General features: G+C 44.4%; 1 protein-coding gene across 8 annotated transcripts; it reads right to left on the reverse strand.

Moving 5' to 3' along the window:
• Positions 1-727: 727 nt before the first annotated feature.
• Positions 728-22,304, reverse strand: fgfr1b (fibroblast growth factor receptor 1b). Of its 8 annotated transcripts, none has more exons than XM_031577576.2 (18): positions 22,154-22,304; positions 15,991-16,189; positions 11,021-11,281; positions 10,101-10,187; positions 9,743-9,915; positions 9,010-9,133; positions 8,585-8,775; positions 8,100-8,250; positions 5,601-5,797; positions 5,069-5,214; positions 4,835-4,956; positions 4,529-4,639; positions 4,223-4,413; positions 3,901-4,023; positions 3,640-3,710; positions 3,258-3,395; positions 2,890-2,995; positions 728-2,565 (listed from the first exon to the last, which is right to left on the reverse strand). In XM_031577576.2, exons 2-18 carry the CDS (start codon positions 16,127-16,129, stop codon positions 2,398-2,400), a joined length of 2,499 nt encoding a protein of 832 aa, XP_031433436.1. In that variant the 5' UTR covers positions 16,130-16,189; positions 22,154-22,304; the 3' UTR covers positions 728-2,397. The 8 variants fall into 8 exon arrangements, with proteins under 8 accessions (XP_031433436.1, XP_031433435.1, XP_031433437.1 ...); XM_031577575.2 differs by having other exon boundaries at positions 21,617-22,304; XM_031577577.2 differs by lacking the exon at positions 8,100-8,250 and adding an exon at positions 7,373-7,517 and having other exon boundaries at positions 21,617-22,302.
• Positions 22,305-26,443: the final 4,139 nt, after the last annotated feature.

Genomic DNA, 26,443 nt, shown 5'->3' on the forward strand with positions numbered 1-26,443 from the left:
ACATGCGCATGAGCTTTGAGGAAGCTCCACCAGGCGCATGTCTGCGCTTCCCCAGTGTCAGCAGGACAATGCACACTCTGTGGTTGAACACATAGGGCGTTCCAGCTAAGTCTCATTTGTCACTGTTGTTTTATGGCTGGGTAAACGTTTGGGTTGCAGAATGTCAAATGCACATGCAAAAGACAGCTATAAAACTGAGGTCCCTGCAGAACCAGAATTTGTTTATTTTTTGTTTGTTTGTTTCGTGACGCACTGGTGTTCTCCCCAGTCGATTGGCGAAACCTGCTTCCAGTGCACTTCAGCTGTCCCGCTGGCTCACATGAGTCAGCAAGCGATTTGATCTGGTCAGGGGCTGGAGCTGGAGCTGGAGCCAGAGCGAGGCGCAGGTGATTTGTCTGCCTCTGGCATTGGGACGCTTGATGGCCTGCGGAGGCCAAACGCCCTCCTCGTGATTGATGGCGCACTGGTGTGGGTGAAGAACACTCTCTTCCCACCATAAATCACACGCCCTCACAACACCACCACTCACAGGCACTCCACAGGACTGGACATTCGCTCTGAAGTCAGCAACTCCTCACAACTGTCCTTGCCCTCTCTGCTGTCCTGAGCCTACCTCTGGACAGACAACACTTTTGGATCACCTGCCGTTTCTGTTCCACCTGCACCACCTAAAATAAACACCCTGAAGACCAGCAAGTCAAACACACTCATGGGGGGCAAAGTCCAATTTCAGTTGTGTTATTAATAATCCTTTAATAGAGGTGTTTGCCATCATGGTTGGTTGAGTTGTACATAATTGCACAGCCACTATATAAACATTAACGCTATGGCATATTATTAAACAATAAGATGTTATCACCATTGGAGTCCATATAATCTTACAATTTCATTGTCCTCAGTCCTCCGACAATCATTAACCAGTTGTGCCCTTCATCGAGGGTTCAAACCTGTGTTAACAAACAGTAATAAATAGGTCTGAAGAATTCAACAAAAGAGGCAGCTGAAGAACAAATAATTGTGGAAACAGATGGAAACAACGGTTTTAGATGATTGTCAACACCAACTGTCAGTAAATGCACATCCTACCAGAGGACACATTTTGAAAAATGTTCTTGATACCTTTTTCAGACGGTTCTTTACTTTGGGCTATGGAACAGAAAGCACTAGGACATTATGTACAGGTATGTATGTATCATTAACAGAAAGGTTGAGGATTAATCAGATGTTAAGCACTTGGTATGTTTTTAATTACATTCTTTAATGAGATATGGGTCTTTTCACAATCTACATGTTCATTGTGATGTTCATATGTAGGTTCATATGTTCATGGTAATGACCTGAAAATATAGTCCATTTTACGTTACTGGCACATGTTTATTCTGCACAAAATATATGCACAAGGTATCATAAGGAATTACAAGCTCAACACCTATTAATACAAACTGGCCTGGATCAACATTAGCTTATTCTCTCTCTCTCTGGGAACCCTTACCTCAACTAACTCCCTCCATTCAAAACTATATTTCATTGACTGCGTTAGAAATGAATGATCTCATACAAAAATAATTAAAAAGAAACAATAGTGTGAATATATATAATAATAATATTTATACAATTTAACTGTATTTACAAAAACAGCCAGGGCTGTTAGGTAATGTATTATATAAGACTTTCTTTCTGAGGTTTGGTCTCAAATATTAAGGAAAAAACAGCATCCAATTACTCTTTATAAAAGGTAGGGTGATCTTTCGACTAAAGTCTCTTCTCAAATGCCAAGGGGAGCCTGAAGTGTCTGCAAAATAACATTGTTTGGCTCAATTCCTGTTAGGCGCCATGTCCATTCCTTTATAAGACTACCCCATTTCTGGTGCCTTCCAGAGTCTCCACGTCAAACCCCCACTTACAAATGCAAGGGTCCTTCTACGAGGCCAAAAAGATGAATGTGTTTAAAATGCAAAGGCAAAGCAACAATGTCAGCTGAATATGTAGAAGCTTCCTGCCTAGAGGCCTTGGCTCCCCCTCAGAGTCGTGTCAGTCCAGCCAAGAACTCCAGCTGCTCATGCAGTCACTAAGTCCCCATCAGTCATTCCTCACACAGCTGACATTGGCCACTTGTCCATACCCAAGCTGAACGCTCAGATGCGCACCCTTGTTGTCACGTGGGGGGACGAGGTATTTTAACTGCAGAAAAGCTGCTCAGTAAAAGCAATGAGCAGACCTTCAGTTTGCTTTCAAAATGTCTGATTTTCCGTGAGGCATTGCTCTAGCCATGAGTCTTTCCTCTGCATCAGATGCCAGACTGAGAGTGACCGTCTCGGTGACTCGGTGTCTCTGTGACCTTTGGCTGGAGATGAACATGAAACCTAGTTGAAATGTTGAAATTTTTCAGAAAGGCCCTCAGTGCTTCCTGAAGGCCCGGCTGGTGTTTTGGGAGTGGGGAACCGGAAGGCAAGGCTCTTCGGCCCCGGAGAAGACGGAGTCTGCTTCGGAAGAACACGTGGAACTACGGGTATCCATGACGACGTGGGAGTACGGATCCAGACACTCCGAGAGGTCCAGGTACTCCTACGGAAGAAATCACAAACAAGGAAGCATTGCCTTAGTGAGACAGTGTGAAATACAAACAAGTCACTGGGGCTCAAATACCACAAACATAAAGAGGGAGGGGAAAAAAAAAAAATCTCCTGACTTCCATAGTCTCATTTTGCCAGACGTAGGTTGACCATACGGTGCTGTCAGCATTTTTATTTATGGTAGTTAGGGTGTTTTCTCAGAGCGGATTCCAGTAAATCCAAAGTCAGAGCCAAGATTTGCAGAGCGAATGCCAATATCTATGACATCTCAGCCAATATCTACAAACGTTTGTATGAGTAGGCCCAGCGTGATCACCTGGTTGGATGTCATGGACAGGATGCGGTCTAGGTCTTCTACCAGCTGTTTGAATGTGGGTCTGTAAGTAGGAACAGCATGCCAGCAATCTTTCATCATAAGGTACCTGAGGAGAAGAAAGTCCCATTTATTCCAGCCAATACTGCGAACACTGTTTTAGTACTCTGAGGTAGTGAGTAGGAAAGAAAACAGTTGCTAATGGAAACACAAACATATTTGGTAAAGCCAGGAAAAAACAAACAAACAAGAACACTAAACCAGACCATATATACAGATGCATAATTAACATAATATTTATTGGAATACTCTTGAAGGGAAAGCTATAAAAATGAGAGGGACTAAATGTTGTGCCCTGCTGTGAAACCTACAGCTCCTGTGGGCAGGTCGTCGGCCGGTCCATGCGATGGCCTTCCTTCAGGAGCTTGAAGAGTTCCTCCACGGGCACCCCAGGATACGGGGACCCGCCCAGGGTGAAGATCTCCCACAGCAGCACCCCAAAAGACCACCTGACACACCAACCACGGGGAATGATAAAACATGAGACATTTAGATTTGGGTGAATTTACTCTACAGAAATAAAGTGGACACTCTTTCCAGAAAAATCTATACTAGTCTCAAATGAGTAATACGTTTGACTCTTAAAATAAACACTTTTTTGTATCTCTCCCAGGCCAATTTGGCATTCTACCAACTTGGTAAACAAACCCAGGGAGGAATGAATTAATCAATTGAGTTGTACTGATGACTCACACATCACTCTGGTGGGTGTAGATCCGGTCAAACAAAGCTTCGGGGGCCATCCATTTCACAGGCAGGCGACCCTAGGAAGTGGAAGGACGTTTCTGTTAGCATTCACTCACATCAACACAGCAGAGCCCAGTGACCCATAATGATACATCATCTCAAACAACACTGTCAAGCAATGCAATTATTAACAAAATATCCTAATTTCCTCCAACACATAGTAACTCTTTCATCTGTCAATGGCTTGAACAATGATTTCGTGCTCACATTTGTTGTCTTCTTGTAGTAATCTATGTGGTGGATGTCTCTGGCCAGGCCAAAGTCTGCTATCTTCATCACATTGTCTTCTGTGACCAGGACATTCCGGGCAGCGAGATCTCTGTGAATACACTAATGTACAAACACACACACACACACACACAGTTAGGCCAGCTGCTAAACATTCACAAGCTTTTTCAATAACAGATTTTACCGGAATAATCCCTTGACTCCCATGTTCCATGAATCAAGGTGCCTCTAGGACAAGGCTAAACCCAAGCTAACTAAAACAGGCCAAAGACAGCACTAAGAGTAGACACACAACCCTCACCTTTTTGGATGACAGGTACTCCATGCCTCGAGCCACCTGATAGGCACAGGACACTAGGTCTTTGATGCACATGCTCTCTAATGACACCTCGTCAGGGTTGTAGCAGTACTCCATGCCAGCAGGTCGGCGCTCACGCAGGTATTCCCGAAGATTCCCTTTGGAGGCGTACTCCACAATCACGTACAATGGCCCTGGAATAACGATGAATAGCATGAGAGGATTGTGAACCCTTCGTAGATCATGAACATTAGGTCTAGTGGAGAATTATTGTTATAGTAAAGGTCATAGTTATACGAGCTCTCTCACCATCCTGTGTACATGCTCCCAGCAGGTTGATAATGTTCTTGTGTTTGCCGATGATCTTCATCATCTCCATCTCTGAGATGAGATCTGAGAGATCTTTCTCTGTGGCATCAGCTGAAATTAAAATTCCATGTTATGGCAACCAGTACTGTGTGGTTAAGGTTTCATAGCGGTATCATTAAAATATCTTTAGTGTTATAAAAAACATTCTGTCTTCTCACAGACAATGGCACTTAAAAAAAAAACTATTGTCTAAAAGCAATGGCATAAAAAATACATTTAGCTGAGTAAAACTCCCCCCTAACTCACATTTCAGCATCTTGACAGCCACTTTGGCCACACGGTTGGGCTTCTCCTTGTCCAGTCCCAGGGTCTCCCCCATGACCACTTGCCCAAAGCAGCCCTCTCCCAGGGGTTTCCCAAGAGCCAGCCTGGGGAGACAACAACAGAGACATGAGTATGTATGTGTACAGAGATGCTCTGATTTGACCTCTGACTGTCTCACGGCTAAGCAGTGAGCAGGTGTTGTGAACAGGCCTTTACCTGTCCCTGGTAAACTCCCAGCGTGGGTCCTGTGGCAGCTCGTACTCGGTCACCCCTGGCAGCAAGGTCGTCCCGCTGGAGGAGAGGCGTGAGGGGCGCACCAGCATCGCGCCGGAGTGCAGAGAGGAGCTGGAGTCCACAGACACCTGCAGGCAGAGAGGGAGAGGTCAGTCTTACTGCACTCACGGGTTTTGGGGATGAATGCAAAGCAGAATTGAGTAAGAGAGAGGGAAAGGAAGGCCAGGTCATGTCCTGCTAAAGGGTGTGCTTTGAAGGCAGAAAGCAGAGGCTATTGTGATCATGTAGATAGATAGATCGATGGATACTTTATTAATCCCGAGGGGAAATTTAGGTAAATGTAATGAATGAAATAAAAAAAAATACCAAAATAATCCAGCTAAAAAAAAAAAACAGAGGCTCAGTCTCATCCTCCATCTAGGCTTCAGCTCAGTGTATTAGTCCAGCACGTTTAGCCTGAGCGGTACAGAAAGAGCTGTTAATCAGTAGAGCTTCAAACCCCTTATCTACTTTCTGTTACCTGCTTGCGGAGGGGCATGCTCTTGGCCAGCTTGTGGACGGCCAGCTGCCCATTGAACTCGCTCTTTTTGGAGGAGCTGCGGAGCTTGACGATGGTGGCCACTCCGGCCATGATGGAGATGAGGAAGAAGCCCACGCAGTAGATCAGGACCTCCAGATAGGTCTGGCTGGCCACGTCAGTGGGGGGCATGGCTGGGAACAGGGTTCAAGGAGGTCAAAGGTCAGATTGCGAGCCCACACCGGGGCACATATAAAACCACCAGAACCGCCAGGTGTGACAGATCTGTTTACCCAGGGACGACTCAAAGTTTATTTAGATCGTTGTGTCAACCATTCAGCTGCCACCCATTTGTCAGAAGTGTACAAGAACAAACACACACGCATGCATGCACACACATAGACACACAAAACACACACACACACTAACAAGGGCCCCTGCTTTATTTCCAACCAGTGCATTTGACACTATTGGCACTGAGCAGAGAGGACAAACTCCTATTGTGGCTCCATAATGGCCCCTTTGTGGCGTAGGATTTCGCCCCACATTCTCCGCCGGTGTGAGGCTGCAGCCGTGCCCTGCACAAGCATGAAACGGGCCCATGTGCGCCAAAACACCCTGGGCGGCCACAATGGCACAGGCCTACAAGCACATGCCTCTATTCTTTTACATCAAACGCAGGTCTACTGAGAGAGCCTTTGGATGTGCTGTGCGGTGGTTGCAATAAAGAGGCTTAGATCAATCGCACACACACACACACACACACACACACACACACACACACACACACACACACACACTCTCACACACACACACAGGCTAACACATGATAACACTTTGAATACGGGACAAGGTTAAGACATTACGAATCAACATAAATTGGCATTTAGTAATTTAGCAATAATGGCACCTTGATAAGTCAGAATTTAATTCAGAGAAAAATCACACAAGTGGTCTCACTTGTGCTTGGAAGATGGCGAGAAGCATGATCATTGTATTCATGTGTGGACCAACCAGGGGGTTGACATCACAGATGTAAATGATCAGCTTAAACATCATGAATGTAGTGATAGGGCATTCCACGTTAAGAAATGCCATCAGTATTGTAAGAAGGCAGGAAAACAACACTTCAACTGCAATGCCAATGTCATGCTGGTAAAAATAGTATCCATAATGGAAGTACTAATGTAAGTCTACAGAGCTATTTTTAAATAACCTGTTTGTATTTGTGGTTAAATATATTTAGTTTTGTATTCCTTTTGTTTCATTTATAATACTGGCAAGCAGTGAATGTGTTCACTTATGAGTCAAAGCAACACCAAAAAGACAAACGAAACAGGATAGAGGAAAAAGGGCATTGGATGTCAGACACAACCGTCACTGTACCAGGCCAAGTCTGGGGGTCCAATCATTGCTTTGTTTTAGAAGTCAAATTCTTTCTTTGTGGGCTTTATGTGATAGAAAAACTAGTAAAATTATGGAAGTCTATGATTGTTTTCACATTAAGTGGCACACATTATCAGGTTTGTTTCAGGGTAGGCCTGTCTTGGTGAATGGCAGAGATTCAGAGCAGTCAGGTCCTACCAAATACATTCAATTTGTGTGTGGCAGAGTTATCTTCAGCAAATGAGTGTAAAGCACAAACTAGGTTCTACTACAGCACACGTGTCTGACATGAGGGAACAATCACTGAGGTAAAGATCCAGAATAGAAGAAAGGAAGAGAAAGCAACAGAAGCAGATCTAAGGAGGACAGGAAAGCACCGATACCTTTGACAACAGTCAACCATGCAGAGTGATGCGAGAGCCCGATAGAATTGCCCGCCAAGCAAGTATACTCTCCAGCGTCCTCAAAGGAGACATTCTTCAGCACAAGGACCTCCATCTCCTTATCCGTGGTGTTTACCCCCGCAGCCTGTAAGAGAACAGAGAGGCAGAACCCCAGACACCCATACCGTCAGGAGGAGGAAAGGAAGAGACTAGAAAGAGGGGCAGCCCTGTAAAGGACACTGGAGAAAGGGCCGCTCCAGAGGGGGGGGGAGGGATGGTCAAGATCCACCGGACCTCCCCAAGACCCGATCTCCAGTCCCAATCCCCTCAACTCAGAGGAGACGCGAGTGCCTCCAGAAAGCAGGAGCAGAAGGAGCACCCTCACCAAAAAAACAACACCCCCAAAAACGAAACATCTGATGCGCTGCACTGCACTGCCGCGTCACCGCCTAAAAGAAGGAGGAAGCACACCTCTCCACCACCACAACCCACAACCACCTCCATCTCCACACGCGCCGGAGATGGGCTACATGGAACTCTCCGTCAGCAACCTAGAACTTTCATTCAGCAACAGCCCCTTGCTGAAGCCTTCTTGCTAAGTCTGCTGGGAGGTTCCATGGCATAGTTAGAGAATCCAAGGGGAAGGAACTGAGAGATAGGAAAACAATACACTCATGCTCATCCAGGCCTGTGTATTTGCCGGCGACGGCCCATCTGAGATGTTTACCTTGAGCCTCATGCTTGAGGACAGTAAGCCAGGCCGACTGATTAGCCTCTCCTATATAATTGGACACTTTGCATATATACTCGCCACCCTCCTCCTCAGTGATATTGTAGAGGGTCAGCACCTGGGTGTCCGAGCTATTGACCCCCGAGTGCTGGGGACCACAAAATAAAAGCAGCCATGAAAAAAAGGAGGTTTTCCCACGACTGAAATGGATCTCATAGGAATCAGACACAATCATTATTCAATATTTTACCTCTGTTAAAGTTAACTGTAATATATGATAACATGAGTTATTATTGTTGTCATACTCATTCATACTTCAGACTAAAAGTGAACACAGATGGACTAATCCTTTTATGATAAAACATTTGCCAGGCATCATATTTTTATGACTTTCTGTTTATTGATGAAATTCATTGAGAATGACTGTCAAGAGTTTCAAATTCAAAGGCAGCCCCCTCCAAACAAAAGTGACTGTTTCTTACCTTGAGAATGCGAACGAAGGGCAGGCCATCGGGCCCCACTCGACTCCCGTTCACCTCGATGTGCTTGAGCCACTGGATGTGGGGCTGCGGGTCGCTGAACACCTTGCACACAAACTCCACGTCGCTGCCAACCACCGCCGTGCGGTTAGCCGGCAGCCCCGCGTACAGGATGGGCCTGTGAGGGGAGCGCTCTGTGGAGAGTGGCGGACGAGTCGAGAGGTTAAAAGAGAAACACAATCCAAAACCATTTCCAGAAATCCAATAGGTCCACTTGAACGATGTTCACTTAAGTGGATGGTGTTAGATGTCCTTGTCCAGCATGCATTACCTTCCACACACTCAGTTGCAGTTGTTGTTCTGGCCAAGGCATTAGTGTCACTAGTTAAAGTTGTAAAAAAAGAGTAAAGAATAAAGTTTGAACTGACCTACTACATCCAGCTGGTAGGTGTGGTTGATCATGCCATACTTGTTCTCCACCACACATGTGTAGTTGCCCTTGTCTGAGGGCACCACCGACTCCATGATAATGGTCCACATGTGCTCCCGTAGCTAAGGGGGTAAGCAGGGAAATGTAGGCAGTTAGCAGATGCTGAAAGCGCTGGTTAACAAAATAAAATGTGGGAGAGTAAACAACACATTCATGACGACATTTTTGCTACGCCATAAATCCCTTTGTCTGTTTATCTAAAAAGAAAATGCCCCTTTCAACACACAGTGCTTGTTTCCTTCCAGAACAGCAATCCATGATAACCTGTGACGGCTTTCCTCGTAGGGCTGACGGGAGGAGAGTAACCCAAGCCTGCGGTTGTGTTTGTGTGCACATTTGAAACGAGGGTGGGGTGGCGGGGGGGCAGCTCAGGTGACTCCCCCGGGGGCATTCCCATTTCGGAGCTCACACCTGCCCATTGTGCTGGGAGGTGTCAGCTTCTCTCCTCATGGCCTGGGTGTAAGCCACCCCTCCCCCAACACACACACACACACACACACACACACACACACACACACACACACACACACACACACACACACACACACACACACAAATCCTGATTGTGATTGAATGTTCAGCATGAAGCTGATAAGATGGCATTAAGTCTCGGTCAGGGCTGGACAGGACTTGGTCAGATGAAGAGATGATGGCAGAGGGTGGTCACTCACCTTGAAGCCACCGATGCGTTGGTCCCGTTTGAAGTCTTTGCCGTTCTTTAGCCAGCGGAGACCAGGCGTAGGGTTGCCCTCTGCCTGGCACCGGAACTTGACCGTTTTGCTGGCAGGGACAGCATGTAGCTTCTTCTCCATCTTCTCAGGCTGAGACCACCTCGGCGCCATAGCTGAAGAACAGGACAGGATGAGAGGAGACGTGCAGGAGATTAGGACGTTGTATATAAATGAACGACTCAGAGCTTCTAATGCCATGTGACGAACTACATAGCGGAGATTCACATACATTCACACACTTACATATTTTCTATACACATGAGTACACACAGAGATATGCATGTGCATTTAAACTTACGTAGAAGTTTCTGGCTGCTTGATAGTTTGTTCTCTTCAGAGGAAGATTCATCATCATCCTCATCTTCAGAAGAGGCCACTGCATCAGCTGCAGATAATGAGAAAAACATTAAGTGTTTAGTAGAAACGTATCCTCTTTTTCAGTACCCTCCATTCTCAAATTTATGACACTCATTAAAACAATACGATACATAGATTTGCCAGGTCAAAGCATCTTAATTAATTCCTATATTGATAATCATCTTTAAACACTAAATGACGCAGTTTAAAAGATGAGTGTATACTTTGTGTAAAAATACAAAGTGTAAAGACAAATACAAACATTAAATGTTAATTTAAGGATCTTTTAATTAGATACTTGCTCTGCCACACAGTTAAAAAAAAAAAAAAAAAAAAAAAAAAACACATATCCTTCACAGTCTTCCTGCCTCTCCCAGCGGTGGCCTCAGTGGAGAAGGCCTGGCCCTGACCACTGTCCACTTGCGTCAGTGGCGTACACAAACTCAGACACCATGAGTCACCGTGGAGGATTCTCTTCCAAGACGCTGCTCATCACACTGCCCTACTGTGAGGCGATTCATGAGCAGATGCCTGCCAGAGGCTTCAGCAGGTCTGGTTTTAAGAGTGCATGTGTGAGGCTCTGGGCCTATGTGCATAGGCTCCGGGCCTCAGGATGGTGCCTTGAACACAAGCAATCAGCATATCTGGCAAATATATTCCATGCAAATACCATTTATGGCTAGTGAACCTTGAAGTGAGATTCCTAACCAAACATAGGACTCGTTTCAGTTGGGGGAAGGAAACCGCTCAAGGGCTTTGCGCACGCGGACTTTCACAATCTATGACCCTGTGACCTTGTTCATGGGCTTAGCTCCACAGGGGTCATTGACACATACCTACACCCGCATGTGTGGCACGTACCTGTGACGTTCACATGGAAAAAGGCGCTGTGGTTGGCCAGAGGGCCAAGGATAAAGCAGCTGTACAGGCCCGAGTCAGCCTGCACCACGGCCTCAATCTCCAGCTGGCCGGCACGGAGCAGCATGCGATCCCCGCTCGCTAAGGGCGCTCCTTGCTTGGTCCACCTGACCTCCTGCTGCGCCTCCTCGTGCCCGAGGCACGGCAGCACTAAGCGCTCCCCGAGGAACAACATGTACGGCTCCATTTTCACCTCCGACTGGACTGGTGGTAGATGAAACGACAACAAAAAGATGGCATGCATTGGGTGTCTGGGGCTTTGGGGACGAGGAAAGAAAAAAAGACTAGCGGGACAATGGCTACTCAAATGAGGAAAACCCTGAAAAAGGAAAAACCGCCACCAAATAAAAGTGTCCAGACAATGAAAAGCCACCACCGACCAGAAGAATCCCCTGAACAACAGCAGAGACATGAGCCAGAAAGTACAAACAAATGTAGCCCTCCTTCAAATACATTCTAAAATGTATGCGTCTCTACATCATTAAGGCGCAAATTCATAACAATCAAATTGAGTCATTGGGTTTATCTTAAAGAATGGAGAAAAACCTCAGAGGAGCATATGTCAGTGAAAAAGGTGAAAAACAACTGTAGGCACTTTGAATGGGAAAAGGAAACAGTTTAAAGATTAACTTCTCCCATTCATTAAAGGCATTTGAGATTGAAATGAAGCTGGTCTCTCTTCATCTAAACACAAAAGCCAGAGAAGCTCTGATGCTATACACACAACTTTTTTTCCTCAAAATACTCATTCAAAACCAAAGCAGCCATCCTGCTAAAGGTCATCGTAATTGTCAAACAAACCACTCCCCTTCCTTTTGTCTTAACAAAATGTCTCTAACAATGCAGGAGGGTCCTGTGGCAAGTGAGGGGGTTGGTGGAATAGCCAGGGGAGGGCTTGTTTAAAGACAGGCAGGGAGGCCTGTAGCAGCAGGCTCCACTGCCAGTTGTCATGGAAACCCTACTTGAGCCAAGTGGAGGTATTTCCTGGATCACAGGCCCCTTAATCCCGGCAGGAAAAAGGGCTGAGGGGGGTAGGATCAGCTTTCTGCTTTAAACCAAACCCTGAGTGAAGTGCAGGAGGCTAGGAAGAGAGTGAGCCGAGTGAGTTTGGTCTCTCCCAATTCGAATTTAGATCTGATCTGGAAACAGTGTGCACACACACCCCCACCCCCCTTCCCCTAATCCAATCCCCAAACAAACCCTTTCCCTCCTTGGGTTAATCTAGAGTATGCTACCTCGTTTCCTCCAGACGTTTTTCCTGATCGAACTGCTGGTAAACATTCCAGCGACTTATCAGAGCAGAGAAATCAGTGATGGGAGTGCGCATGCTTGGGCCCCTAGTAGAGTCAGTAGGGCAGTCAACATCAGTGTGCTACCAAGTGATTTGTTTGATTTACTTCGCTAAAACCTCTTGCGATTCTCTCCTTTCGCTCATCTGACTAAAAGCCAGTCTGGTCAAATGCATCTCTTTACTCCTGAGAATACAACAAATGCATCTTCCCAAAGTCTCTCATAACCTTACTTTGGTAGCATACATCAATACTATGGGATCTGACTTTTAAGGATCCAATGACACAGCCCCTCTTCATAAATTACAGACAAAGCATTGTAATTAAGGGTGAGAATGGGCAGCAACCTTTTCAGTCAGCCTGTGTAGGCCTGCATTCAGAGCATATCTCCAAACATAAGCACAGACCACTGAAGTTTGAGCAAAGACGGAGCAACCATGAACAACAAAACACGAACTGTTCCCTTTTCAAAATTGGAACCAGTCAACAACACACTGGGGGTGAGCATGATGCAAGGGGAAGGGCATCAAATCTTGAGATGGGGTGGCAGAAGGATCGGAAATTGAGAGCAGCTTTTGTTTCTGGAGCCTGGCCATAATTTTAAGAAACAAGCCCAAGTTCAATTTAGATGTTTTTGTGCGCAGAAATAAAACAGGATGTTGCGGGATGCGAGACAAAAAGGTATTATATACATGAGGACTTTTGACAAAGAAAGACAAAAAAAATTCAGCTGTAAAACAGATGGTTGCATGTGTGAAGCTAAAAAAAAATGCTTTCATGGAAGGAAAAAGAGGTGAGCTCGGTCTGAAAGGAGTCAGGTTTTTATTTGGGCTGGCATGTCATTTCAGAGCCAGCCTGACCAACCAAAATATTCTGCTCAAATTCACAGACAAACATCACGTCACCCCTGCCTGAGGTTCATCCTAAAACTGCAGGTCTGAACTAGCCAAGCTCTGAAAAGAAAGAGGATTGAGTTTCAGGTCCCTATTCAGCAGGGATAATTCAGACCATCTGATTTCCTAAAACTCTCCACAGTTATGCCTGCCATGTTTTTTTTCTGCTCACAGTCCCCTTGTGACACTTTTTATTTTCAGACTGGCTGCACAAACTGCGCTCTACTGCAAAATGCAGCTAGTTCAATTGTGTGTGACGGTGTAGTTAATCTACCAGATTTGGTGTTCGGCATCGAACTTGGCCAAGGTTCCACAGAGGAAGCAATCGGCCTAGTGGATTGCTGTTGGGATTTCCTGCCTGAGCAGTAAATACTGCAGTGCACTGCCAGACTGCAGCTTGCAGGCCTCTTGCTGAAAAGTATTCAACACTGCTGTAAAAGCAGGCAGGAGAAAGGAAGGAGAGAGTGAGAGAAAAAAACGAACAAAAACAAATCAAAAGGGAAACGTGGAAAGTCCGCGGCTGGGTTCTTTCCCTGCCAACCCACAAGTCATGAAATTAGGGTGCTCTGTCACTCCAGCGACGTGACCTGGTGTGTGAGTGTGTGTGTGTGTGTGTCATGAGGTGATGTGAGCCAGCATTTCCTTTCTATGTGCCGATACACTGTGTGAACTACCACCACAAACTTCACATAAGTGACGGGTGAAGGCAGGCGGTATCTGGCTGGGCTGGGGCTATCCCAGAGAAAGACTATCCTTCCTCACACTCTCTAGCTGGACTACTCCCTGGGCCCTCGGAAAACAGATCGCCGTGATAACTAGCCGGGCTGCTCCCTTGGCTCAAGCCGACCATCAATCCCCGTCCCTTTGCTCATTCTGCCGGAGAGAACTCCCATGATTCCCAGAAACATGATCTCCAAAGGTGAACATCAGCCTGAGGGTGGAGACCCAACCTTTTTTGTTGTGTTCCCTTTTTTTCTTGCCACTGGTACGTTAATTTATAGTTTCCCTGGCAGATAGCTCTTCCCTGCCTGACACCAAATACCTGAACAATACAAAGGGAAGTGCACTGGAGAAGACCCTCCCCCACACCCCCATCTTCCACAAAAGACACAGCCAGATTCCTACACTTCCATATGACTGACCTGTGATAAAGACCTTCATTCAGCTTCCACATACAAACACACTTATGTGCTTGTGTACTCACACCCGAGTACAGGCACCCTTCAAACCCAGACCAGAAAAAAACCCACCCTTCCAACCCAGACCAACCCAGTGAACTGGGAGAGACTGATACTTAAGCACAGGGTATAATTCTCTTGGCTCTGTTTAGACAATTACACTCTGTAAAGTTTCTTAATTGCAAGCAATTTCAGTCATGCCGATCCTTGCTGGGCCGTACTCATCAACCAATGATTAACCCTTGAATTTGAATGACAAACAAAATGTGAGTGAGAGCGAAGACTTTGGGAGTACAGTCCCCCATCACCATACTGTGGAGCCACTGTCATGCTAATTGTGTCTGTCTTGCTAAGAAAAGGGTACATGGAAAAGGCATTCATGGAAAAGCAGGGTGTGCACTGTGAGCTCACACAGTGAATCTGAGGCATTATTTCATGAGGTTGAGACCCTTTCACATACTGAGCTTATCCTTTCAAGTCTATCGTTCAAAGACTATATAGCCTGTGTAATTCAAACATCATGGGAGGCAAGCAGAGACCCAGTCCAACTTTTCAAAAAGCATGCAAAACAACAAAAGCCAAAGAACGTGTGAGAGAGAAAAAAGGAAAAGACCAAGAAAAAAAAAAGGAAAAAAAACTGCAAGTGATTAGCATCTGGAACGTGAAAGCGTAAAGGGGCCTGATGAGTTCCAGCCATGCTTGTTAACTCCACATCAAAACAGAGCTGGCAACAGAGAGGAGCTGGAGCCGCCAAGATGGCTGCCACAGGAGGCGGAGACCTCTGTTAGCTTCACATCAAACGACCCCATATCACGTTTGACCAAAGCCATTTCAAGTGAGAGCCAGGCATAAATCACTCATGAGAACCCCCTTGCTCAAAGACAAAAATAATCTGGAGGCTATAAATGAAAAAAAAAATATGTTAATTTGACACATATCAGTACTAAACGCACCCATATATATAACATGTCTTCATCTTAGCTTAGCTGTGAAATGTAGCCATGCTCAATGTCTCACTGTCTTGTGGGAGAACAGTCATGTTTGGACCAAACTTATTGAAAGAGCTGACAAAGACACGTCTTATACAAGTGGAAAAATTAAACAAGAGGGCTGTGGAATAATGAAATCACCGCACCAATTCCAAGTTTCCAGCCGATTCTGATCCAATAGGAGAGAAGGTTAAACCACAGAGTGGATGTTAACCAAATCATAAAGTGGATAAATGAAGCCAATGAAGGAAGGATAAACAAAGACGTCATTCCTGAAGCACCCGTAAATTCTTATGTTGAATTGTGTGTTAATGCATTTGTTTTCAAAGAGCCCGATTCCCCACACATTCACATCTGGCTAATCCCAAGGAAAACAAGAAGAAACTCCAGGCCAAAGGTAATAACATGGACCATGCCCTTCCTCCCTTTGTACAACCTCTACAACACAATTCTAGACCACACACACACACACACACACACACACACAAAGACACACAGACACACACACACACACACACACTAGTGGCTGAGGCCTAAGGCGTGCAGGGATCCGTCAGTAGGTACCTTGATCGGTGACGGCTGGTCTAGCTCGTGCCCCTGTCGGCAGCTGGGTCAGCACGGCCCACAGGAGGAGCAGACTCCATGACAGCAGCATTCTGTGGGTGCCCATTCTGCTGGCAGAGGCAAGGCACAGGCAACGCATTCAGACAGCTGGGGGCATCAGATCAGCACAGGGCCATCTGATCTGCTGCAGGTGAGTCACCTGTCAGGGGGAGAGAAAACGTAAGCATCAAACAGCCAATGGGACCACATCAGTACATTAGAGAGATGTACATTTAGACTTCTTGATTATTAAGAGAATATTTCAGCACCTGCTATGTCTACGATGGTTTATGATCGCACCTCATCTCTAAATTAAGTAGATCAGTTTGAAAGTGACGGATTATTTCCCACCCACTGCGTACAATACTATACTGAATTCAAAATGCTTATGGACACAATAAGTGAGTTCAGGGTCTTTGAAGGGCCATGCGACAGCCACAGTGAGTGTCTTCTCCTGACAGCGTCCACTGACAACCAGTACTGACAGCGTCCACTGACAACCAGTACTGACAGCGTCCACTGAACACCAGTACTGACAGCGTCCACTGACAACCAGTAGCAACAACAGCCCTTCTATCCATAAAGCTCTGGGTACAAAGGCCAGATCCATGATTGGCTAAAACCATAAAGGCACCCAGTTATAAACTCCATCTGGTGGGCACTAATGCTTCCTCTGAAACCACAGTGCCTTTCAGTGCTTATTAAAGCCAAAGAAGATTAATGAGTTTTTACAGTACATTCCTCCAAAATATACACACTAGGACTGCACAAGTGGCTTCAATTCGTTGTGCATAAAATACAAAAAAAACACTCTCTGGTGAAAGAAAATAGATGTGATTTTAGGCTTCAACAACCTGTTGACAAATAAGACATTTTAAGAGTTAAGATTAAAAGATAAGTCTGTTTGAAAGATCTCTGAGTAGGCCAACTTGGGGCAAGCTAATAAACCAATAGCTGTTAGCAGCACTGCTAAGGGCAGCTGGGAGTAGGTGTTGAGAGGTGGTCTACGAAGTGTGAAGCACACATTTGTTAATGCCCCCCCTCCCCAGGGCATGCCACTTGTCACTTGTTTCCTTTCCGAGTCCAACAACGCCTCAGGCCAAACCAAACATCCCACAACAAAGCCCTCGCTATCCAAGAGTTGTTTTTAATGCCACCCTCCTCCGACCATTAGGCAAATTACCATTTGCTCCCACTTGTCCCCTACCTCTCAAAACTCCCCTGAGAAAAAAGCGACACACACAACTCTAATTAGATCCATTTCTTATGCTTTCCCTTATGTTTCCCCAATTACCTATATCCTTATATCTATAATAATATTTTTATGTATTATTTTCTTGTCTCTGGAAAACACATTTGGGGGGAAACTAGATCTCTCTAGGAACATGAACAGGAATGCTGAGGAGGTCTACATTAGGCCAAATATATGGTCTTGACTCTTAATCCTGATGGCTTCTCACCCAGAATCTGCACGTGAACAAGAATGCTACATTAGGCCAAATATATGGTATTGACTCTTAATCCTGATGGCTTCTCACCCAGAATCTGCAAGTGAACAGGAATGCTACATTAGGCTAAATATATGGTCTTGACTCTTAATCCTGATGTCTTCTCACCCAGATTCTGCAAGTGAACAGGGCAAAGACAGGTCACACTCATGTCAGCGCACTGTGTGGCACTCATGGTGCAGGCGGGTGGCTGTAAAAAGATACAGGACCCTCAGGTCAACTCTGTTTAGGGACATGCCCCAATTGACGTATGTCTTCATGTCCTATCACGTTTTAGCCTCAGCCCATCCCCCACTCCTTCTGGATGGAGAGAGAAGGAAAAAAATAAACTTCCTCTTCCCCCTGCTTCACTATCAAGACCCTGTTGAGACGAACTCATAAAAGTGATGAATGAAGCGTGTCCATACATTACTGAGGCCTGAATTTTATGGCCTCAACTGCAAAGTGTTCATCACACTTGGGTCTTCGTCCTTCAGGGTTTTCCTGCACAGTGATAAAAAAATGGCGATGTGGGCTCTGACCCTAGATGAAAAATGCCAAGCGTCCGCGTGCAGGAAGTTTATGAAGACATCATTAATGCAGTTCACTTCACTGAAGGTGCCCATAACTCTCTCCAGCAGTAAATTTTAAGAATCTCTTAAATTAATGAGAGCCTCCACAAAGATTTATGGAAAAAATAAATGTACTGCTGTGACTTTCCTATGTGAAATCGCACTGCCTTATATGCATTTCTGGCAACATAAGAAACATTAAAAGACTCTACAAAAACAAGACTGCATTAACCAAAATTATTGGAATGGCCATAAATGCTTTGGCAAACAGAGACTGAGCACAATCATACATTAGATTATTTCTTGCCTTGATTTGTTTACCTCTCCCAAATGTCCTAAACTCAAATGATGCGTCTCACACTCAGCTGCATGCCCCCCCCCCACACACACACACAGAGAGACGGTTTCTCTCCCTATGTTTTAACACCAGTGTGAACTGGCATGATGGGCGTCAGCAGGAGCGAGATCTTTCTGGAAGATGATGAATTTCACTATCATACACGAGGGATTAGGAAAGGAACGTCTGTGCCCAGCATTTGCGAACAGGAATATTTTTCTCATTCGTGACTGGCCTGGGACCAAGTGGCTAACAGCTTAAAAAAAAAAACAGGAACAGAGAGCTACCCATGTCCTGTGAACCCCGACAAATGGCAGTCATTTCTGGAAAGCAGATTCAACTCTCCCCCACAACCCTCTGTGTCTCTTCTCGGAATGAGATTCCATCCCTCCTGAAGTCCCTTTCCAGAGTGCCTCACCTATACACACACAACTCCCGTTTCCTGCTGTCATAGTAACACAGTCAGCTCCACCTGAACTGCTCTTTGCCAAAGTCTATTACCTGTGTGGAGCAAAACATACCACAGGAGGTACCTCACAACCATGGAAACAAGACGTTTTGAACTACTCCTATTGGCTCATATATGAGTAGCTGTCTCAATGTCGGCCCCAGACCTGAGGGATGTTACAGTGGGGCTGTGATTGAAAGGTTTAATAATGGAACAGACCAGAACAAAATCTGGATTGGAGAAAACTATAGGGCTTACACGACACACAACAACACAGTCTACATGTTACCAAAATCAGACAAGGATTAGTGAGAAGTTGTGGCAATTCTTCAAATGCCATATATGTCCATGCAGTAAAAGACTAAGCATTAACAAAACCATTGGTATGTTAGGCCTAAATACTGCCCAATTTTTGTAACCCAACCTCATTGAACCCTCTTCTGCCTACCTTGGCTTGGGTGGGGGTAGCGCCAGTGAATAAGCCTTTTGTGATAATTAAAGGTTGGGCCTACTCTCTACCCCCCTGTGAGCCAAGCCCTTGCTCTTAATTACTGCGCTGCCGCATCCATGCATGACATTCCTCAGCTCTGTGTTTGTTTTCCGAGACAGGGACCCTGTCTCTGCTCAGTCTCTCACCATCCATCCTCCTTGTCTGTGATAACTCATCTGGTCGCCTTTCACCTGTAGCTGCTAAGACTCCCATGGAAGTCCCCTAAAGCCACCCATTATATGGCACCCCCAGGCTTAAGGCCCCCTTCCATTGGTTGAGAGTTTAACTCTTAAGAGCTGATATGAAGTAAAGCTCAACATATCCAGCATAAATGGCAATGTTACTGAACATGCAACTGAACACATACTTTATATCTGTGGTCTAGTTTCTGGGAATAATGAACACACATAATCGACAAACTAAATACATAAATGGTGTTTGGTGCAGACCATCTACAAAAGCCCTCAAACAATATCCAAGGGACCAATGATTACTCCAATGGCCCACTGAGGTAAGAGACATCTTCTTTCAGCAGGAGCAAGACAGCCCTCTTGGAACTACACAGCCAGCTCCCTGAGCTTGCTCAGGAATGGCATCCCATTCCTCTGGTCTTATCAGAGCACAGAAAATGACACTGAAGCAGCATTAGCGGGAATCGGCACTCCCAGGAACCGGCAGAGGTAGTCACAGTGACTGATCTGGGGAAGGGGAGGGGGTGACGGGGGATGGGGAGAGCAGCATAGCCTGACCAGGTGCAGAAACCGAGCGGGTTCCTCTTTCAGTGCGAGGCAAAGTTAGTCATTCAATTTGGCCTCCTTCCAGATGCCAAGGAAGGGTATGCCACTTAGCTATAACTCACAAACTGAACAGTGCTGAAACTGCCTGGGGCTCATGCCAACACTTTCACCTGAGGCTACCAGAGCTCTGGAGACAAAGAAAGAATGTTGCCTTCTAAAATCACCAATCACTAATAATGAAGTCCCCCAAAACTTCTCACCATTACTCATGTACATATTTCATCCCATTCTTTGTGCAGCAGCACTGGAAGATGCCAATCAACCTTTGTCACTGAGGAAAGTATTCACTGTTGGATAGAGCTCAACCATTCCGAAATGAGTTTAAACATCAGAAATATAGCTTATAGAGAATTGAAGTCAACAACTAGTTCGAGACCTGTGGAGCACTGAATGACACTCCAACATTGTATGTAAACGGCAACCAGAGTAGTTCTGAAATACAGAAAACGTTACATGAGACCATCATCAAATTCTGTATCAGTAATCGAACAACTTTGGGGTGTATTTCTTCTAGACTATAGCAACTAGGTCTACATATCGACGACGTCACGAAGGGTGATTTCCATCTTCATTGGTATGCAAAATAACCACAAATGCCAAGACAATGAGGTATTCTTATGCCCCTTAAGCTGCAAGGATGCTGGATATAATTTCATCATTCATTTCAAAGATTTGAAAAAGGAGCTAAATCCGAATGCAGTATTAGAGTAGTAACTTCATGTCAAATACAATTACCCAAATAAGCTCTTTGACCCCGATAGCAAGTGTTGTAGCCTGCGACAAGATCTAGTCTGCAGATTTGATTTAAAACACTTTTTAAAACCTCAATCTTTTGTGGACCTACTGAGAGCGTTCCATGTCTTCTGAAATCAACATAGCAAGATACATTTATAAACCGAGCTGTATCAATTTTCATGTTTATGTGTCTAGGGGAAACCGCTGGGACCACATGCAGCAGACATGCACACCCTAAATCCACCAGTGACCATAGTGGTTCATTAGGCTACCTCATTACGATTTAACTGATAGAGCCAAAGATGTGCAACAAATTTGGAAGCAAACTGTGTGTTTGTGGAACAGATATACTGTATCTCCATATTAACTTAGCACAACACTCGTGTAACAGAGTTACACATATAAACAATGTTTACTTGCTGTCATGGGGTAGGGTACATGGATGATTCCAAGCCGAACTAGGGAAAAAACTATGTCGCCCACAAAATAAACATAAGCCAAAAGATTGTATGTTGATTGAACGTAAATCTTGACCGTGTGTTTTCGTATCCATTTGAAGAGGAAAAAGGCAAAGAAATGCGAGACTAATACAGCTCAATAGCAACTCATTGCATTAGCACAGGTCCGTCTTTTTTTTTTAAGTATTCGAAAATAAATGTTTGTGACAATAACCCCATGGTAAGCATCATTGTAAATCGAACACAGTAGCATATGAACTTACCCAATTAATCCACGTATATTAACTGTCAATGAGTTGGAGATAGAGTAACGTTGTGCGTTCTTGTAAAGTGCAGCAAATCCTAAATCCCGTAATAGTTCGAGTGGCAAATGCTGGGCGCCACAATGCCTCCGGGAATGTCCATAGAACGAAAATCGAGATGAACGGAGTAAAACCTAAAGTCACCGTTCAAACATTACTCGCGTATTTCCCTTAGAGAGTAAATTGATAAAGCGAAACGGTTCCGTAACTGGATTAAACTGCATAAATGAGCATTAAACTGTAACTATGCGCATTTCGACGAACCTCATCTTAACAAAACCGTGGGAAAACTCCGCTTTATTGTCTTGGAAGGGGGATGGCGACGTGTTCCCCCTCTTCATAGAGCAAAAAAGTAATTTTTTTCTCAACAGGGCTAAAACTTGTCTCTTTTCTTGCAAAACAGACTAAACGTACGCACATATGTTGATAAATAAAAGTGTAGGATTGCTTGTCTTCAAGCCTCACTACTACGCTTTCAACCTTTGGTTGCGTTTCTACCTTGTCTCATGCTCCAGGCTGACCGTGTGGTTTATACACTGAAGGGCGCTGCTGTTAGCCTACACGAAGAAACCTCCCACTTGAAAGAGTTCAAAAGTGAAGCAAGTTTTAACCTGGCCCCCTCCTCGTCCCCATCCACCCACACCTCAGCGACAGTAGGCCTAGTCAGCCATCTTTATTGGTATACTGTCTCCAAACACACATCTCATGATTATGAAAATTCCAAAGCTGATTCCATATTAAGAATGTGATCATTTAAACAGATTTATAAAAAAATCGATTATATGTATCTATCTAATTATTTAGCCGTTTCAGGTCAGAACATCAACGAGGAACATATCGGAGACACAAGGGTGGACTACATTCAAACACAGGAAAGTCTGACCCTTAATGAAGTTGCCTGACCCTTTTTAAACGCCGGAATAACAATTCCCCACAGCTTCTAGTAAATTGATGCAGATGCCTTGTGGAGGTTAAAATTATGAACTGCAAAAGACACTAACGGGTGCATTTACGGTTATGTCCAATAAGTGCACAGTCAACTAATTACCCTGAATTCATCAATATCCCCTAAGTGGCACATAACCCAATTGCTGACATTAATTGAGTCTCCTCTTTCCCTAAATAAAACAGTTCCCCACAACATGGATTGAAACCCATAACCAGTCTTGCATTTACTGAAATGAGGGTTTAACCCTGTAAATGATAGCCTGCTGTAGGAAAATATAGTGTCTCCGTTCCTTTTGAAAGCCAGTTGGTACTATATTAAAACCATCCAGCAGGCTAATGCTGAACTTTGCATTCTGTTATTATTATTTTTATACCGAACAGAGCATTTGACCACAAAGGCTGTGTGATTACTTCAGCGAATGGAATGTAGTAAGTGCATGAATAATTATTTCTAGTATACTACATTCATTGAATTACATTCAGAAGAATTCATGAAGTACATTCAGATCTCATTTTTATCCACAACTCTCTGTTTTACGTGCATATTGTCAGTTTAAATAGTCTTTGTACTTATGTATGCTTGTTTTCAGGAGGTTTGATGTGTCGCCTCAATTCAATTCATTCTTATTTTCTATCATTTCAAAGAGAACTGCCATTATCAGAGCTGACAGTAAAGACCCCCCTACTTTAGGAAGTCAGACTTGTGTTTGGATTGCTTTCATACAGGGACCACTATGGGACTGAGCCATTGTGCTCCATGCCAGAAAACAGCATTGCAAGTTCAAAGCAGTGGCAAAAATAGATGTGATCTAATCAGCTGGAGAAAGATTGGCTCAAAGCAAATGTGCATTAAAAAGCCTCCAGTGCAAACCCTATCTCCATGCCTGTGGTCATATATAGCAGCTCTATTTGGGTCTGACAGAACCCCCCCCCCCACACACACACACCACCACCACCTCCCCACCCCAATGTGAGTGTTTTGAACTTCCTCTAGATCCAGCAGCTTGTGTTTACAACTCGATACAGAGAGTCCTGAGGTGAGCCAATGCATGTGAAACCCCGAACAAATAAAGCAGCAAAGTCACCTGAACTTAAGGAAGGAGATATCAGGTACCATGAAGTACCAACCATCCTGGTGAATGACAGGGCACCCAGAAGGCTGATTGCATTGCTTTCAACAGCCACAATTAGAAAAGTAATTTTTTGAAATCTTCTTTAACACTGCCACACCACTTGGCAAGGTCTGGTTATCTGTTAAAGTACTCTACCCGAGCGGATCAGCACCACACAGTAAGTAAGCCACCTGTTTTTTTATATAGAGTTTGATGTGGTGAATGGATGACTTTGAAGGCAAAAAAGCTCCTAGTCGGCTGTTTGGGAGACGCCAGTAACCTCACATCTGCTGATCAGCTTTGCTGTAGTTCTGACAGGCTGTGCATGGAAGGAATGGAAGGAGGGTTACTGGGAGGCCCGCGGCAAGAATTTGCGTTAATGGCATGAACATTCGAGAGATCTCTGGCCCCAATTACATTGTGTCCTGTGAGAAAGCTGTGCACGTGTGAGTCATTAATTGCATGTCAGAATGCAGACCTGTCAGAAGAGTGTGCTCTAAACGGCTGCAAGCTCTATACATTAGTTAGCAGCACAACTTAAAAGGAGCTCATAATAAAAGGAATTCCCTTTCTTAAGGTTCAGCATGGGTAAGACACTCCCTGCTGGACACATTATGGTTCTTATTGGTCAGGCCTAGAAGGTCAACAATAGTGAAAGTAGAGCTGGTTCTGAAAAAGCTGGATATAATCTTGAGGGAAAGGGATTTAAATATTAGGATTTATATAATATTTATGTTTTTCATTTTTGTACATTATTTATATTATTTCCCAAGTGAGGAAACGTTATGTGATAATAATAATAATATGTATATAATATATATGTTTTTCATTTTTGTACATTATTTATATTATTTCCCAAGTGAGGAAACGTTATGTGATAATAATAATAATATCCAAATGTCTGTGCATGGTTCCAAAGGACATTTCTATTGTTTGTTTACATATTCAAGTATCAGATACACCATGTCAAGGGAGACACAGTATAAAGTAATTATAATGGCTTTTTCTTCTTGGTTTCCTGAAATCAATAATGCCTGTAACTCTACAGCCTTGGATGAGCTCCCAATCTCCATTTCAAGAGCAGCTCAGGGACATTTATTGGCTCCCACAGCTGGGTTCAAATGCTGGCTAAAATATGTTGTCCTACAACACACTGACGTTCAAACAAGTCTAACTCAAGGTAACAGTGACATTGACTGCTAATGCCTCTTTTGTGCGTCAGCCACCAAGCCCAGCTGGAAGGGCAATATTCTTTTTTTAAATGACCGTAAACACAGGTCAAAGTAAATGTATGTATAGTTGTGTTGAACAGCCTCCCAGTCTCTATTTCACACATTTATTTGCTCACATAGCAATAAATCGGCACAATCTGTTGCAAATGCGCTATGTTGGCAGAAATAAAAGGTCTTAAGTTCAAGACCGAAACCATAGCATGGGTGAAGCAAGCCTGGTATTTTGAAATAGAAACATGCCCCCAGGACCCTCCCAAGCCCCAGACAATGCCTAGGTGTCAGTCCACTGCACCTTCCATGGTATGGCCTTACGTGTGAGTGTCAGGACCGGTAATCTTTTTTTGGCTTGGGGCAGCCGTAGCTGTTTCAATGGGTATTTTGTAGGCAGGATTCATTTCCTCTCAACAGTGGTGTCACTACCTGTCTGCGCTTCTTGAGTGTCAGGGTGTGGTGGGATTAGATTTGCACCCATCCACAAACTAGAGCGCACGCTACTGTGGGGTCGGAGGTCATCTTCATCCTAATATTCAGCTTCAACAGGGTCCTGTTCCTCTCACTTTAGTGACCATGGCGACGTGACTTTTGGTGTGGTGTCCCTCCCCTGTTCCAGATGTTTCATTTTAGAGAAGGAAATGTCTTCCTGCTTTCCAACAACTTTGTTTTGCTCCTCTGAAAATAACCGGCACACCATCGTTATGAGTTTAATTTCAATTTTATAACAAGCTGTTTATTCATTTTGGCAAGCAAGTTATGCTCCTGAGATTACATTTTGTATATATAACCCATCCCATCCAGATGCAAACCAAAATAAAATAGTCGCACAGAATGTCTGGTGCAACGTTGAGAAGTAGATGGAGGAGTGGACGCATCAATGTCTTGCTGGAACAGTGGAGAGGTGTTCAAGTTACCATCTGTCACCAAACCACATTTTCTTTAAGAGCAGGCTGAGTGCATCTAGGGGTATAATGGCTTTAAGTGACATGGTGCCTGAATTGAAACCAACACAATCTACCATAATGAAACAATTGGGATGAAACTATTTCATAATGAAACTGTTGTTTATATGGTGAACATTGACTGTTAGGAGCACATTTGGGGAAAATAATCTCACTTATTTTTCATAAGGGTTGGGTCATAATAAGGGTTGGGTCATCATCAAAATATTTCATCAGCAGAATGACGAACGGATCTGAAAATGCTGAATTAGTGCGGAAACCAGTGTATGAACCGTGTGTACATCACATTGAATCATAAAATACGCTCACCCATCAGCTAGGACACACCCTGAGTTTCTTAGGAGGGGAGACATTTACAAGGAGGAAGAATGTTCTAGAGAATCTTTGAAGCTAGATTAGGGGTTCAGAATATCAAAGAGAGGCCTAAATAGAAGGAAATTCCGTTTTATGACAGCTGCACATCTTGCCTCAGAATGAATAACAATGAATGCGCGTACTTGTCCATTCACTGTCAAGGACCACATTTTGTGTGCCATGCAA

The sequence above is a fragment of the Clupea harengus genome, chromosome 12 (genome assembly GCF_900700415.2).
Source record: "Clupea harengus chromosome 12, Ch_v2.0.2, whole genome shotgun sequence".
NCBI lineage: Eukaryota > Metazoa > Chordata > Actinopteri > Clupeiformes > Clupeidae > Clupea > Clupea harengus.